We start from the raw sequence: 18,898 nt of genomic DNA on the forward strand, positions 1-18,898 counted from the left end.
AAAAGACCTTGTATAATATGGGATACATTCCTATGCAGACTGTAGTGTCAAGCACCTATTAACACACATTGATGAGTGGGAATCCTGTTATCTCTGTTAAAGTTGTTCACACACATTCTAATTTATACAGCCTCTTTGATGACCGAGCCTCAGTAGTTTGAAGTGTGGGCTAGAATCCGTCCGTATCTTCTAAAACAAGTTTTGGTGCCAATTTATAAGGCTAGATTTCGAAACTTGATATGTGTTGATATTCAGTACAACAGTGGGAAACAATTCAAACAGACTTTCCTACGTAGCTACTGCTACATTCTTACAGAATATTATACTCGCCTGGGACTCTGAAGCCAAACCTACTCTGCACAGGATGTAACATCTATTTCATTTTCTTAGGTGGCTGGAAGATGATTTTAGTCTCATGTTGTATGTCAAATTTTACTTGATGCTGCTTCACTACATGGAAGGAACATTGTGTGATGATTAGGTTAGAGTAGATTTACTTTAATTCCAATTTATCCACAGTGAGGAGGTCCTCCAGAATGTAGAACATGTCAGAAAAACAATAATACGTGACAAATATTTACAACTAAAACAAGTAAACTAATGAACATTCCACAGGTCCCAAGTAGAATAATCATCTCTCTCTCTCTCTCTCTCTCTCTCTCTCCTTTTTATCTTATTTTTTTAAAATGAATACTATATGAAAGGATCATTTTACAACACTAATTTTCTAAGATCGCATTAATGCACTGAATTTAAAATTTAAAAAATATATTTTTTTGATTTATAAGGTAATAAACATGTAATAGAACTACTACAATACTTATTTGCAATGAACGCACTTCTGCACTGAAATGGAGCACAATGTAGATTGTACTTCACACACACACACACACACACACACACACACACACACACACAACAATAAATAAATAAATTTGTTGGTTCTACTAAGAAATTCGTCAATGGAGTAGGAGGAGTTGGCCACCAATAAATCCTTTCAGCTTCTCTTAAACTGAATTTCACCAGTTGCTAAGCTTTTTATGGCTTCTGGTAAGTTATTGAAAATGTGTGTTCCTGAATAATGCACACCTTTTTGTAAATGAGTAAGTGACTTTAAATCCTTGTGAAGCCTATTCTTATTCCTAGTATTGATTCCATGAACTGAGCTATTGGTTTGAAAAAGTGATATATTTTTAATGACAAATTTCATTAAGGAATAAACATATTGGAAAGCAGTAATTAGTATCCCTAATTTCATAAACACACATCTGCAGAATGTTCTTGAGTTCACACCAAATATAGCTCTTATTGCATGTTTTTGTACCCGGAAAACTTTAGGTTGTCTTGATGAATTACCCCAAAAAATAATCCCATGTGACATAATGGAGTGAAAGTAAGCATAGTATGCCAGCTTTTTCATTTTTATATCCTCTATGTCTTGAGTTCACACCAAATATAGCTCTTATTGCATGTTTTTGTGCCTGGAAAACTTTAGCTTGTCTTGATGAATTACCCCAAAAAATAATCCCATGTGACATAATGGAGTGAAAGTAAGCATAGTATGCCAGCTTTTTCATTTTTATATCCTCTATGTCTGAAAGAATTCGCATTGCAAAGATATTTGTTTAGACACTCCAGCAGTTCTGTGGTGTGCTCCTGCCAGGTGAATTTATTATCAAGCTGTAATCCCAAGAATTTAACACTGTCCACTTCTTCTATCTGCTTGTCGCCATATGTTAGGCATATACTCGTGGGACACTCCTTACAAGTTCTGAACTACATGTAGCATGTTTATTCAAAGTTTAGTGACAAAGAATTGGCTAGGAAACAATGATTAATGTTCACAAATATTTTATTAGCTGATATTTCTAAGACTACACTTGATTTGCTATTTATTGCAATGTTTGTATCTTATGCAAACAAACTTGGCATCTGGTAATGTTACTAATGAAAGGTCATTCATATACACAAGACTAGTTTCTGATTTGCATTTTCTGAAGAGAGTTGACTCAATTTTATGTGCCTGACAGCCAATTTGTCCAAACATAGATATTAGATGGTTTATTTTGGTGTGAGATGGCTACTGTCAAGTTTTCTTGGCTTCTGTCACTTATTTATGTTTGAGCCATAAAAGCACTGATCACCTGGCTGGTTTTCCTGCTTCATTTCAGTTACCTACAAATTTGAACATATTTCTCCCGAATCCTTGTCCTCTGTAAAAGTGCCAATCATTTCTCTTACACCCCAATATGGCGTTATATGTATCCAAGTATTGTCTGTGATAACCTTAGTTCACTTCATGAGCAACTTTACCTTTTCTCTATACTCTCACTTGCACTAGATTCTTACATTCTGCCGTAATAATGGTCATACTCACGAAAATCCAGGGAGGCAGTCAGCTTCACTCCTAGATAAAATTGGGATCTAGTCCACACTAAGTATCACTAGGTCTTGCTTTGCACAAAAATTGAATGACTTTCTGGCATATGGATGATTTACAAAAGCCATTTGCATGCTGGCCCGATGAAACAGATAGAATGTCAATCAATAATTTTGAGTATCAGACAAGAACCTATGTACCTGGTAGAACACAAGGAAATGATGCTTGACTGTCTGCACAAGCTCAAATGGGGCTTGTTTTGATTCTATTGCAGTCTGCATCTGTGTCTAGTCATATCACCCTCATAGTAGATGGCATTAATATCTTTACAGATGTGTTTCTTGCTGGTCCTTACAACCAGCAATTGTAATGAAAGTGCATCACACAAAGGCTTTATAAAATTGGAGCCAGCCTGTTCTATCAGGATATCACTCTTTAAGATAGGTGTCTTGATTTACTGTGCTTTTAGATCACTCAGATGTGATGTCCAAGAGATTTTCTTATCAAAGACAAGGACCAAAAACTTCACAATGGTGTTCCTCAGAACTAACGTTGGTAGATTTGTAAATGCAGCTCTAACTGTGGAAATGGATGAAGTTTTTGATAGTGAAAACATGAAAATAGTGCACTGTCCACACCTCCAACCTCTGTATGGATATCAGCAACTTCCGAGGAGGATCCAAAAACCACAAAATAGTCCAAAGTATACTAATCAGGCTCATAATGATATTAATGACAATAGCAAAGGTTGTAATGTTTAGAATGCTCACCTGAAGGACATGTTATCTAGTTCAGACCTGTCTCAAACAATTTCAACTCCTTATCTGAATCGGTAATGTGAAAGATCCATAAAAAAATGGGAAGACATCCTGTGATGTCCCAGTGGTGTAGCTTTCTGAAGATATTATGGCTCTTAGTGCTACAGGGTTTCTCAAGATTGAAAAATACGTGATGCTTATGTAGGAAAACCGCTTCCAAAAGGGTGAAGTTATCAATGACAGAATAATACCAATATCATTCAAAAAGTGATCCACAGATAAATACCTCCTCCTCCTGAGCCTAAATTGGGAAGAGCTAAGCAACTGTCTGGAGCTGGGAACTGAAACATGCAAACATTTTACCATTTGCTCCAAGGGCTGTTTTCTATACAGTTCATAAGGGGAGTGTTGTAATATCTAAATGTGCAAGAAGAGACCTTCCTTGGCTTCACAAGAGGGATTAGGATGGTTTTCTTCCACACATTGGGCAACTATCTCGTTCCAGCTAAACAGCATAGGGGGCACTACTTTTACTGCCCAATGAGGTATCACAGCACTGTTTAATGCACTGTACATGAGCAGATGCCATGCCATGAACAACAGACAATCCCAAATCCAGGTCTCACATCGAGAAAGGTTGGGTTTATAGAGTTTCTCATCCCTGGAACAAAAGTTACAACTGCCTCTCTCACTGATGACTCTGAGCTGCCTGAAGGCCAGTTGCTGAATGGCAGTAATGCTACATCTGTCAAGTATTCTTCTATGTCTCTTGATCTGGTACACAGACTTGCACTAGGCATTAGTGCACCTCCTACTGAACCCAAATACCCTCTAGATAGTCTCTCCTGTGAACCTGTGGCAACTTACACAAACCAAAAATTACTGATTATCTTCAGTTGTGATTTAATTAATGCCGAAATGTCTAAACGAAGTTACTTTCTAACAAAAATCTGGGTGAACTCAAAATAAAATGTATAATTTCTTTTCCTTGTATTTGTGATTATTTGCTCTTGTTAATGAAATATACTACCTTGCATACATTTTGCAAGACAACTGGCTAGGTCCTTTTAAGCTGCTTAAAAGATAGGCAAGTACTAATAGGCACAGTAAAAGAGAGTAATGCATTTTCTGTTTTAGTTGTGTAACTATAACATTTACATTCTTTTGTCTGATTTTCAAATGTGTCCACACTATATAAACATTACGAGAAGCCATATAGGCTTAGAATCTCGTCAATACATGTGCAAGTTCAGGAGACTACTGAGTAGTAATCAGAAGAACTTATATGGAGAACAGTACAATTTTCAATTTTCCTTTCCCAAAATTGTCTAAAATACAAAACAAACAATTTTTTATTTGTGACTTTCGATCTGCCTATAATTTTAGCTTTTGCCAATGATTATCTGCAGGAAAGGCCAGAGCACTGATTCAAACATATTCCATATGATAGCTGGATAGCCCTACAACTAGATTACAGCAGCAAACCGTTCTATTAAGCTCATGAAGAGACATGCACACAATTTCAATAAAATAGGAATGCCAGAGGTGGACAATAGCAGTCATACACTTTATAAAACACTAAGTGTAAAATTCCACAAGGATTTATATTAAAATAAAGTCAACAAATGGTTAAAATAACCGAGAAATATCATTTGGTACGTTTTGCAATTACAATATCTCATGCTGTTTCCCTTGAAGACTAGGAGCAAGCTGATTCTGTACAGTCACACTTAATATTACAAAATGATCTTCTGGGTGACTGTAACTGCGGCGAATTTATTCAGAGAACATGAGCAGTTAAAGTATTTTGTAAAGTACAGATTTACACGATCAGCAGAGGCCTCTTCAAAGATCTTTTAATTCTTGCACTCATTTCACAGCAAATTTAATTCTTAAATGTAAACTCACCAGATAAAATATTAGTCATACCCTTAAAAGTGCATGTTGGTCACTTGGGACCACTGTAGATGGTGTAGTGCTGGTACCGTGCAGTCACAGGATCTTCCAACACAGGTGTTAGCCTTGGCAGTGAGATGGTGTGTATATGGCAGTTGACTGTATGGGATTTCACAGCGAGATAGTTTGAAAAGAGAATAGCAGAAAGAAGCCATCATGTTTTGTTGTGCCCAGGACTAGACTGTTAACGAAGTTGCCTGATTTGTTGGTGTTCAATGCGAACTGCCCACAGTGCCTACAAGGAATGGTATACCACTTGCAGCTTTGAATATGTGATAAGAATAGCATTTATTAAAAGATTCTGACCAAGAGGGACCAGAGCTGAATGCTGCACCTTGTCAATGACAATCAGTTTCAAAGCTGACAGGGATTATGGTTGTCAGTGAATGCAGGTCTGTCTCAACCAACTTGAGAGTGAAAACAGTGAAGGGAGTTGGATCCAACAGACATCGGGAGTTCAGTACCCTGCAAGGGGACACTGATAACAGCTGCACATAAAGCTGCATGCCTTCAGACGCAACACAAAAATTGGACAGTAACTGGCTGAAATTGTGCAGTGTGATCTGAAGAGTTGTGACTTTGCCTATTTCTAGACAATGCAAGGCATCAAGGGAAATAGTGGCCCAATAAGGCATTGAACTCATATTGTGTGGAGGGTATACTTCAGGCCAGAGGTGATTCCCTGATTTTTTTTTTTATTTATTTATTTATTTTTTTTTTTTTTTTTTTGGGGGGCGGGGTTTGTGCAATCGCTTGGGTCCACTGATTCAGGTTACTGTAACATGAACCAGGATGTTTATATTAACATTCTCAGTAATCTATTGTTATCTTTTTTTCTACATCTTCATGATTAGTATAGTGTGGCTTCCAAGATGACAACAGCTGTGTACTCATGGCTGAAAATATATGATCCCAATTTGAAAAACAATCGAACAGCATGTCACACCCAGATTGTCCTGATACATATCTGATTTTAATTCTACAGAAAAGGTCTGGCTCTATGTATACCAGTAAGTGAAACTTAACAATCAATATCCCTACATTTTGCTTGCTCTATGGGATTTAATCATCAATCAAAGGTTTCAACTGGATAAGGGCAACACAAACCAACCTGAGAACACTCTTTCTCAGCAAATGGAGGTAATCATCACAGTTGGACGTGGTGCTGCATGTTATTAGTGTGCTGTTCCCTAAAAATTGACTAATTTTTTGGCTGGTGTACCTCTTTGTTGATATCAATAAAAATCATTTTCAATTTCACTTCATTATTGGCATAACACAATGAAGAAAAGTAATTTCCACATCAAATTTGCCTTCTCATCTAGGATTAAAGGTGGGGACATCTCCAGGAAGTTCTCACCGGATATAAAACAAGAAATTTAGAATCACTATAAATTCAAAAGAAAATTAAAAACATACTTTATTGGTTGGTTGGTTGATCTTGCAGGAGGGGAGAGAGCTCATCAGTCCAATCGGATTAGGGAAGGATGGGGAAGGAAGTGCCCTTTCAAAGGAACCATCCCGGCATTTTCCTGATGCGATTTAGCGAAATCATGGAAAACCTAAATCAGGATGGCTGGACACGAGTTTGAACCGTCATCCTCCCGAATGTGAGTCCAGTATACTAAGCACTGCGCCACCTCGCTCGGTCATAGTTTATTAGCTGCGTCTACAAATTATTCATTTATCTAAACTCACGGATTGATTGCTCTTGCTGGCTGCTTGACAAATAGCAACTCTCATAGTCAGGCTGAGTTCCGACGCAATGCTCGGTGATGGATGCTAAGGTATGGTCAAATTTCAAGACAATTCAGATGAAGATCAGTAGTCACTGCAGTTTCTCGCAGTCCGTTTCTGTTTCAGATATTTTGCAAGCAGTTGTTTAGTGGCGGGGCAACACTATTCATATAAAATTGGGAAACTGATTATATCTGAGATAATTCATAGGTATGCAAAGTTATCTGGTCAGAATTAAAAGAGATTCTGATGCTAACACCAGATGAAGAAACATGGGTTGAAATATCTCAATGTTTCCTCATCATTGCATCAGAGCTCTTGATGGTAAACATGTCAGAATACAAACTGTAGAACATCATTCTTATTAAAGAATTGTTAAGGCTTTCGTGGCCACTTGTTGACAAACTGCCTATTGGCTTCTGTCTCGGGTTCTTCGGCCGACGTTCATCTAATGATTTTACTGACGTTTCACCAGCACGAGTGGCTGGCATTGTCAAAGCTTCACCCTCCAGTTCACCACCGGCAATGGAGGGTGAAGCTTTGACAATGCCAGCCACTCGTGCTGGGGAAACGTCAGAAAAAATCAATAGATGAACATCGGCCGAAGAACCCGAGACAGAAGCCAATAGGCAGTTTGTCATCATTCTTATTCTTCACTTACAAAAATTGTTTCCCTAAAGCTGTTGGTGCCTTGCAATTCTACCTTTTGGCTGGGTGGACATTCATGCTTATAGAAAAGGCAGTGACCAGGAATTTTCAGGTTCCATTCTATATTAAAAACTCATTGCAAAGTCTTAGGACATCCCAAAACAAAAACCTTTAACAGAAAATCATGACATTACACTTCCTTACACGATCACACGTGGTGAAGTATTTGGGCTGATGGAAAATTTAATGAGATCCTATGGCATAAAGCAGCTGATTTATGAACAAACTATTATTTACATATTGGCTAATTTTAGCACATATGTACGTTGAGTGTACTTTTGGTATCATTTGTAGTACTTGGAGAATACTACGTAGCCTATTACATATCAGTGTGGATCAGTCACATCGTAAAAGTGACTACAGTACTTCACAACCATGCTGGAATGAGAGAAGGATTGAAACACAAAGACATTTTAGAGAGAAAGCTTAAAAGTGTAAATGGCATCCACAAATGATGGCCCACTTCACCAGCAGATAACGTTCAGGCTAAATTTACCAACTACGTTTTTTAATGAAGGTAGACTTGAATATTCCTTGTTACTTGTTAGCAATAAAGTTTCTCTTACTCATATTTTTACCTTGAGTCATTTCGCTCACAGAAGATCAAAACCAATTCTTCCGTGCTTGCCACCTCAAAATTTTATTTTTATATAGTTCCAACACTATATTCTGAATTACTGACCTTTTTTCTACTTCATCAAATAGCAGCTCGATGACACTACTCTCACTTTTAGTTTCACTCATTTTTTGTAACATCCACCAAGCAACATTAACAGAAACCCAAACAAACTGCACCTGGTGACAACAGGAATGCACAGCCGACTGAACAGCACAAGGGTGCTATGCGTCTTTCTAACTGTGTGGCAATACATGTTTATCTGCATCCAGAGATGCACACTGTGTTAACACATGTCAACGTGTGCTAATGTGATGGGCTGTAGGTTGAAAGTTAGATGTTTAAACACACGAATCAAAAACACGCATTGGATTTCAATCAAGCGAACATAGCCTTATTCTCTGATGAATGCCATTTGGTCACGTAAATTTTAAGCTTCATTGGGGGGAGAGGGAGGGGCCGGGGGGGGGGGGGGGGGGGGGTGAGCTATTAAATGTAAATGAAACAGCCGTTTCATTTTTCAAATCCCATTAATTTTCCAATGTTTAATGTCAACATAAGCAGTTTACAGCAGTTCAACAATAATCAGTTATTAGTGCAGTTTGGAACTGAGGGTTCATGTCTTGATGTATAGTTTGACTTGTTCCATATCTATACAGTTTGTGCTTCATGATGGTGTCATTATGAATGAACAGTCGAATGAATGAATGAATGAATGAATGGAGGTGGCCATAAAATTTATGAGGACTTATCTTCTGGCTTTTATATTTCTTCTTTGTGCAATGTCTAATAAATATTTACAGCATCACAGGTAACTTGAAATATAAGCGGTATCATACATGTAAGTGAAATGAGTAGGTGAATAATGAAAGTTGCTGATCAGATTAATAATCATTAGATGGGTTCAACTGTTTAAATTACACTCAGACTGAGTGCATTCAAACCAACCAACAGAAGCTCTCTGCAAACAGAAACCACAAGCTTAATGGAAACATTCAATGCAGATTTTTATGAATCTGTCAGTACACTGGCACAGGAAATCTTTGTCAATGCCTATACAGTGTATGCAAGAGTTACTGATTTTTGTAATTTTTTTTTAGAAGTAGGTTAAACTTCAGCAATTATGCACAAAAGAGTCCAAATTAAGGGCACACCCTGCTGCTTCGTAATGAAGATTTGAAGATGTTCTTGCGGTGGAAGATTTACCAATTATAAATAAATTGAATGATTTTTCTAGGTCTATGCAGTTGCAGTGCATACTGAATGTATACTGTGATAGCTACATTGGCGTCCAAAATTAAAGCAACAAACTGCTAAGTCCCCAGCCTGTGTCTAATTCATGATATAATCATACTAACTGTTCACAGGTACCCGTATGGTTATGTTCTGCATGGAAGATTGCATTTCAGTCAAAGGAAAACCATGCCAATGATGAGATCAGGGCACCTATCAAATGGAGTAGTGTTTGTCGGGTAGTCCCACATCCACAATTGCGGTGTACTCAATCACAGACAATGCAGTATGCATAGAGAAGATGCTTACCAGACTCTCTGCAGTGGAGGGCCACAGGAAGAATGGACGCAGGACAGTGGCAAACTCATGTGGCCTGATGGCTTAATATGAATCGTTCTGTTGTTTCTCGGATGTGGCGACAGTTTATAGAGACTGAAGCAGTATCATGAAGACAAGAGCAAGGCCAACCACGTGTAACATCAGAAAGAGAGGACTGTTATTTGGCTGTAAAGGCATGACGGTACTGCCTTAGTCCTGCCCAGCAACTGGCATCGGACCTCACAGCAACCACTGGATGTGTTGTACTGTGGCATGGGGATGGTTTTGACAGAGTGGTGTTTATTTTCAGAGACCTGCAGTATGTGTGCCTCTGAAGTTTCTTCATAGAAGGGAATGTCTAGAGTGGAATCGTTAACATACCACCTGTACAGTCAAACAGTGGGCCAGTTGTCTTCTCACAGATGAGTCCCAATTTGGTCTGGAGAGTGGTTCTTGGAAGATTCGCATCTGAAGGGAATGTTGAACACAATTTTGAGACCCGAACATTGTGGATAGAGACCGACTGAGGAGAATCGCTAATGGTGTGGCCAGGGATAACGTTGACCACTCTAATACCTCTTCATGAAATTGTATGGGTGAATCAGAAAGGTTTAACTGCTGTCAGGTATCGTGACAAGGTCTTGGGACCTCATGTACAGGCGTTACGAGGTGCTGTGGGTCCAGACTTCATACTGACGGACGATAGTGCTAGACCTCACAGATAATGAGTGGTTGATGTTTTCTTGAAAACGGAAGATACTGCTCGTTCTTTAGATTTGAATTCCATAGAGCAGGTATGGGATGCACTAGGGAGACGGGTTGCATCACGTCAACATCCACAACCACTCTCCAAGACCCGCAAGCAGCTCCGCAGGAAAAAGGGGTATTATTGCCTCAACATCACATTGCTAACATTATTCACAGCATGCTCCGTTGTTGTCAGCCTGTATTGTTGCCAGAGGTGGTCACACCCTATAGTGAGCACATTAACCAGTTGTTGCAGTGTGTGTGAAAATCTGTTAAGTTGGGGGGGGGGGGGGGGGGGGGGGACACGACACATTTTCATCTACTGTTATGTATATTGCAGTTGTTTATGTTCTGTATTCTTTATGTTGTTTCTACTTTGGTATCACCTGTTTATGCTGTTTTGTGGCAAAATAAACACAATCTTGCAAAACTTCCATTTTTTGCTTTAATTTTGGACACCAGTGTATTTGCATACAAGATTTTGCAAAGATGTTCTGGCATTTTTTAAAAACAGATATTTTATGTAGGGCAACAAAACACAACAGCAATCCTAACAGGAACTGCTTTTTAACTACCAATTTTGAGGAAGAAAATAAGACATACACAAATACAAAGCTGAACAGTCAACATACCTTCAGGTCATCACACACAAAGTATCTGTATTGACCACTCCACAAACTCATTATAACAACAGCTACTGCCTCCACAATGCAGCCTCTTGTATCAGACTGTTTGTTTACATAGTTACGATACGTCCCCTGCACAAAAAATTCTTTGAGTTGAGAAGTATTACTGAGGCATTGTAAAATTGAGTTCATGTAGCACGTATTGCCAAGATTTTTCAATCCAGTTAATCCTCGCTCCTGGAAATGAAAATAAAATGGTGTTAGGAATGAAGTACAGGGGCACTCAATTAACAGAAAATATTCTGCCAAAAGATTTTCTGAAGTTAAGACCATTTATAAGCAATCAAAATCACTCCCAACCAAAATTTATCACCATTTACCAAAAGTCTCACGTTTATTACTGAAATGTAAGTTTACAGTATAAGAAAGTTTGTGCATATCCACATAATCTTTGTAAAGAATTTTTTTTTATGTGTTGTTTTTATCAGATAGAAGTATCATCCTCAGAAAATTATCAAAATGCTAACTTATAGAATGGAATTCAAATGAAGTAGGTAAATTACAAACAGTGATAAAACCACATTTTTAATGTCAGAAAATAATTACTTAGAGTCTACATACCTCTCTTCTCTCAGAAAAATACATATAATTTCTCTCATTGACTCTGCCTATTAATTTATTTCCAGAAAAAAAAAAAAAAAAATTATACGAGGGCATACTGGAAAGTAATGTCTCCAAATTTTTTATGAGGAACTCTTAAAACTTTTCAAATAAAACAAATGTTCCTGAGATTCTACATCTTTATTCTTCATGTCTACATATTCACCATGGCGACAAAGAAATTTTTCCCAATGAGAGACCAGTTTGTTGATACTGTCACTATAGAATGTCTGACTTTGTTGATGGAGCCACAATCTCACCTCTGATTGCACTGCTTCATCACTATCGAAGTGAAGTCTTGAGGCGTGCTTTATGTTTTGCAAACAGATGAAAATCGGGTGGGGCCAAGTCGAGACTGTATGGAGGACGACTGATGACAGTGAACCCCCAGGTGTGTTGGATTGTTGCAGATGTTGCAGCACTCGTGTGTAGTCTGGCAGTGGCATGCCGAAGGAGAAAGTGTATACGAACTCTTCAAATTCAAAACTCAATTACAGAATGTTGTTTCTCAAACACTGACCATTACGTTACATACTGCCATGTTACACATTGCTATTTGGAGCCTTCTAGCAGCAGAGGGTGCAAATACATAAACATGAAGAATACAGATGTAGAATGTTAATAGCATTTGTTTTATTCAAAGAGTTTTAAGAGTTTTCACATACAAAATTTGGAGGCATTACTTTTCAGCACACCCTCGCACATTAAAATTGTGTTGCTGGACCAAAGTTCGAACCCAGAACCTTGTCTTTTGCTGGTAATACCCTTCCTAGCTGAGCTACCTAGCAATGAATTGCAACGTGCCCTCATAGTAACATTTCTGCAGTACCCCTGTCCTACTTTCTAAACTCCTTGGAAACTCTAATGTACACCTCTGTTGGACTAGCACCTGTGGCAGAAAGAATATTATAGAGAATGGGTTAACCACAAGTGAAACTTTCACTCTGTAGTACACATTCCACTTCAGAGTGAAGATTCATTGAAGTAACATTTATTTTCTCAGCAAAACTCATGATTGTTAATGTTTTAGTTAGGTACAGTCAATATTGTAATAAATGGGAGCAAATCTCTATTCCAGCAACATTACCAAATAAGTAACAAAGGAAACTGTTCTGTGGATACAACCATGTAATATAGGAAGACTAGTTAAAAATGGAATTTAAAATCTGTGATGTGCACCATGGTAGAAAGAGTCATCATTTGCTAATTAAGATGAGAAACAGGGGAGGCTAAGTGACAGCAGTGTTTTCCTCAAAGCCATCAGTCTTTCAACTGTTTTGATGCTTTCATTTAACTCTTGCTATTCTGAGCTAACATTGTCACTTCTCTCCAAGTACTGCACATGCGCACCCATGCAAGTTTCACTTTTTACCTCACAACACATTTCTCCTTTTATTTACTCCCTTTTTTCTTCCACAATTTTTATTGTCAGCAGGATAATTTACAGATAATACCTGACAGTAATGAACTCATTTCTGGCACATCTGTGCATGCACATGGGTGTGATGGTTCACCACAGCACGTTACCAAGGTACAACCAATACTTTTTTGTCCCATTCTGATCTGCTGGCTACCAGACTGTGAACATACGCTTTGATCCAAAATATTTTAACCTGTCAAAGATTCGTCCTGAAGAGGACCGGAGCAAGTTGGTCGAAATGTCGGCAACTTAGTCATTTTAATAGAAAACAATGGTGCAGCCCAACATCTAAAATTATTTTATCCAAAATCCAGCTTCCTGTTTGGCCAAGTTTCTTTTGGAGTCTTGGTTTTCAATGCCGTAATTGAAGATCGGTAAATTAGGTGGACTGCAGCTAACATTGCTTTTGCCTAGCATTTCGCAAATTTTCTTCAATGAATAGGCATCCTGCTTTTTCTCCTATCATAAGGTTATAATGCTCAGCTACTGCATTTTGTACTGGCGTTTATGATACGTAGTCTGATGTTGGGTCCCTTCCGTCTTAAAAAAAATTATCAAATTATCTTTCATATATATTTTCTGCTATTATGTGCATGTGAGTACATATTCATCTTCTAGTTTGGCTTTCAACTAGGTTTTGAAAGTCATGAATTAACTATGGTCCTTCATCTTTATGTCTAGTTGTATGTACACAAATACTTCCCTGGAATAGTCATCAATTAAGTAAAGAAGTATTTGCCCTACTTTGCATCATCAGTTCACAAAAATCTGAGTGTACTACAAACTATGCATGAAGTATTAAATACTCCCTCTTACAAAATGCCACTAACCAGACCTTTATGTAGTTCATGCTTCAGAATGCAGATGACCTATCTTTGACACAAGTCTGCAGTGTTTGATTGTAATACTGATTTTCTTTCAAAATTCTGGCCATATGTTTGGTCTATTAGGTATGTTCAATTTGCTAATGACACAATAGCAACTACCTTTTTAAAGGTGTCACAAATACAACAGTCCTGCTGTCACATAAATTCAAATGGCCTCCTTCTACTATTTTACCAACACACACTCCATTCATGCTCAGCTGAGGTATGTATAAAATGTTCTTTACTTTAAAGCAATATGCCTGATGTTTAAAATGAATTTGCCAAATAAATTCTGGGCAGAAAAAGTTTTCACTGCAGTCTACTTAACTAACCAACCCCCAACTAAGGCACTGAAAGACCAGATTGCAGAAGAAGCTGTGAAAAGCAAAAAGCAGGATCTTTGATACATTAAAATATTTGGATGCAAGCTCCTACATTCACATTCTTGCAATTTGTAGATAAAAACGGGACAAAAAGTAGAGTGTTTCTCAGTGTGAAAATTTTGGAGAATGGAAGGCCTATACACTTTTTGAACCAGCTCACCACAGAACCATAAAAGCGATGAGTGTTATGTGTGATGAAGCAACCTCAAAATATCCTTCTTTTTGATTTGCAGCTCCTTGTATTGGCTTCAAAATAGTATAAAGAAAAAACTGAGTCACACGAGCCTAGCTGATTATTTGGTCAATTCATGGACCTGAAGCAGAATTAAATAAAGACAAACGAACAAGAAGAAATTGATCCCAAGCCTGGGACTATCACACCAAGTAGGAGTTCGAGGAATACTAGCTACAGTGCAAAAAATTCTTTAACAAATGAAGTATAAATTGCAAATTCCCACAATTCTGCAGATACTGTTTCAGCTCTGTCATTTCTGTCCTTCAAATGTGAAAGTAAAGAGGTGTTTCACTCAAGTCTCTATCAATATCTGATAACAGTAGCAAGCTTTTTTCACTTCTACTAATCTGCTTCTGATGCCTGCTTTCGCCATACTTTGCTTGCTAGATAGTTTTAGTATCCCTCCCTACAGCTGATATCTATTGCCATGGTCACTCAGAGATGACTACATCCTCATTTGGACGAGTGCTGCTTATCTGCTTCCAGTGTTAAACTCCTGCAGCACATCTCAGTGGCAAACATATCATACCTATTCATGAACACATTCAGAAACTTGACAGTATCCACTAAACGTAAACAACTGCATTCTTTTATGAAAAAAAGTCAACTACAACATTAATTTTATATCCCAATCAGTAGAAATTGCACATCCACTAAATCTGTTTTACAAGACGGCCATGAAATTTTTGTAGTCAGCGACATTTCAGCATACTTGAACCACAGTTGATGCTTGCAACAAATGCATCACAGTATGGGACTGGTGTTGTTCTATCTTTTAATATGATGTCTGACAGATCCGAATGCTTGACACTACAGTTGACACTTGCAACGGATACATCATAGTATGGCAGTGATGTGATTCTCTCTCTTAAAATGATATCTGACAGATCCAAAAGACAGATTGCTTAGCAAATAAATAGAAAACAAACTTGGCAAGGGTCAAATGGAATCAAAAATTAAATTGACTGAACTTTATAAAACAGTAAAGAAATCACTCACTTGTGATGGTCAGGAGCCCTTTTAGAATACCAAATAATAACACAGAGTAAAAATAGAAATGAAGCTACAAAGACACTCATCAATTCAGGGACATTGATTATGAGAACTTATTTGGGGGCAGGCAGGTATCTACATCTACACAGATACTCTGCAAGCCACCGTACGGTGCATGGCAGAGGGTACCACTACTAGACATTTCCTTTCCTGTTCCACTCGCAAAAAGAGCAAGGGAAAAATAACTGTGTGCTTCTTACGCGCAACGTATGTTGGCAGCAGTAGAATCATTTGGCAGTCAGCTTCAAATGCTAGTTCTCTAAATTTTTTCAATAGTGTTCCTCGAAAAGGAGATTCGGGGATTCACATTTGAGTTCCTGAAGCACCTCCGTAACACTTACATGTTGTTCAAACCTACCAGTAACAAATCTAGCAGCCTACCTCCGAATTTCTTCGATATAGTCCTTCAACCCAACCTGGCACAGATCCCGAACACTCACACAATACTCAAGAATAGGTCGCATCAGTGTCTAATATGCAGTCTCCTTTACAGGTGAACCACTCTTTCCTAAAAATCTCCTAATAAAACCGAGGTCAACCATTCTCATTCCCTACCATAGTTCTCACAAGCTTGCTCCATTTCACATCACTTTGCAACGTTATGCTCATATATTTAAATGACTTGACTGCATCAAACAGGACACTAATAACATTGTATCTGAACATTAAAGGTTTGGTTTTCTTACTCATCTGCATTAACTTAGATTTCTCCACATTTAGAGCTAGCAGCCATCCATCACACCAATTAGAAATTTTGCCTAAGTTGTCTTGTATATTCCTACAGCCACTCAACTTCAGCATCTTACTATACACCACAGCATCATCAGTAAACAACTGCAGATTGCTGCCCACCAAATCATTTATGTATATAGAGAACAGCAGCCGTCCTATGACGCTTCCCTGGGTCACTCCTGACAATACTCTTGTTTCTGATGAACACTTACCGCCCACTGTTCAAAGTGCCGTCAATGCGAACAACAGGTGACTGAGACGTGTAACCAATGGCACCCCATACCATCACGCCAGGTGATATAACAGTATGGTGATGACGAATACATGCTTCCAATGTGTGTTCACCGTGATGTCACCAAACATGGATGTGACCATCATGATGCTGTAAACAGAACCTGGATTCATCCGAAAAAATGACGTTTTGACATTCGTGCACCCAGGTTCGTCGTTGAATACACCATCGCATGCGCTCCCGTCTGTGATGCAGTGTCAAGGGTAATCGCAGCCATGGTCTCCAAGCTGATAGTCCATGCTGCTGCAAACGTCATCGAACTGTTCGTGCAGATGGTTGTTGTCTTGCAAACGTCCCCATCTGTTGACTCAGGGATCGAGACGTAGCTGTACGATCCATTACAGCCATGCGGATAAGATGCCTGTCACCTCGACTGCTAGTAATAGGGGGCCGTTGGGATGCACCACGGCGTTCCGTATTACCCTCCTGAACCCACCGATTCCATATTCTGCTAACAGTCATTGGATCTCGACCAATGCGAGCAGCAATGTCACGATACGATAAACCACAATCGCGATAGCCTACAATTCGACCTTTATCAAAGTCGGAAACGTGATGGTACGCATTTCTCCTCCTTACACGAGGCATCACAACAACGTTTCACCAAGCAATGCCAGTCAACTGCTGTTTGCGTATGAGAAATCGGTTGGAAACTTCCCTCATGTCAGCACGTTGTAGGTGTCGCCACCAGCGCCAACCTTGTGCGAATGCTCTGAAAAGCTAATAATTTGCATATCACAACATCATCTTCCTGTCGGTTAAATTTCGCGTCTGTAGCACGTCATCTTCGTGATGTAGCAATTTTAATGGCCATTAGTGTATACATTCTGTACTAATTATAAACATTTGGACGAAGTAGTAATAGTAGTCTTAAAGAATCCATTTGGCTCTATTCAAAAAAGTTAACAAAGTCAGCCATTAATTAATTCCAATGTAATTACAGTTTCATCATCTGTTAATTTCATCATTTAAACAAATAATTCGGCTTAACCCTCGTGGTAGAAGGTCATGTTAAAAAGAACCAATTTTTCGATGTATTGAGTTAATTTAATGAGTTATGTTTTAATTGTAATTTCTGTAAATTAAACATTGAACAATGTATACTTTCAGTACCTATTATTGTGAGGATATATAAAGGCCCGATTTTTGGTCCCGAGATAGTCAGTCCATGCCCAATTTTCAGACTAGGAATTGGAGCTGGTTAGAACAACAACAATGCATCATCTTAACTGTGAAATAAGTGTTAAAACAATGACAGTGTCTGTTCAATACATACCATATTATTCTGCAAGTACTTTGAACTGCGAGTTAGGTTTTTACTGCTTGTAGACGCTCAATAGTAAACTACTGTGGCAGTACGCCGATGTTCGCGTGCAACCTATTAATGAGGCTTATCAAAATTGGCCAATAAGTAACTGGCAATATAACTGTGTAATACTGGGAGGTTGTGAACAGTGAAAGCAAAGAACTGTGAAATGCAACTGTGCAACTGCCTGCTACATCATTTAAAGTAATCAGTGTTTAACTCCCCCCCCTCCAATTTTCAGCCAGTATAACAATGCAATTAGTCGACACCAAGGGCTATCAATGAGATAATAGAGCAGACGAACGTCACAAAGTTGCCTCAAACTAGTATGGCATCATCTGGGTATTTACACACTACTGACTGTAGACTTTCTTTAAATGTCACTAGAACTGCCACAGTGGGATCAGGTGGCCGGTAAAAACGTCCAACAATTAACTTAGTTTCACTTACATCTGTTATACATGACCAGATAACTTCACTGTCATACGCAACTTCGACCTCAATAGAGACAATATTTTTGTCAACTGCAATGAACACTCATCCTCCCAGAGCTTCTAATCTATCTTTCTGATATACGTTCCATGGCACGCTAAACATCTCACGGCTTTCTACCTTGGGTTTCAGTCAGCTCTTGATCCCAAGAATAATTTGTGTGCAAGAACTTTCCTGAAGTGCAGTAAAATTGGGAAATTATTGTGAATATGTCCAACAACTTACTGATAAAATTTTGAAAGTCGAAGTGGTTTTAATTTGAATACCATATGACTTCCCTTACAGTGAATTGACTAGCAAGTGTTCATTAGAGCACCTCAAACTATCGCCTAGTATGAGAACCCTCATGTGCACTCTTCTACTCATGTAGCTGCCTCCTT

At 38.5% G+C, this 18,898-nt stretch overlaps 1 protein-coding gene across 1 annotated transcript in view; it reads right to left on the bottom strand.

Moving 5' to 3' along the window:
• Positions 1-18,898, bottom strand: part of LOC124545982 (ubiquitin carboxyl-terminal hydrolase 8) — a 226,904-nt gene that overhangs the window by 37,699 nt on the left and 170,307 nt on the right. The window contains exon 12 of the mRNA XM_047124950.1: positions 11,086-11,316. Within this exon, the coding sequence (XP_046980906.1) occupies positions 11,086-11,316 (231 nt within the window). The remainder of the gene's footprint in view (positions 1-11,085; positions 11,317-18,898) is intronic.

This window comes from Schistocerca americana, chromosome 1 (genome assembly GCF_021461395.2).
Source record: "Schistocerca americana isolate TAMUIC-IGC-003095 chromosome 1, iqSchAmer2.1, whole genome shotgun sequence".
Classification (NCBI taxonomy): Eukaryota; Metazoa; Arthropoda; class Insecta; order Orthoptera; family Acrididae; genus Schistocerca; species Schistocerca americana.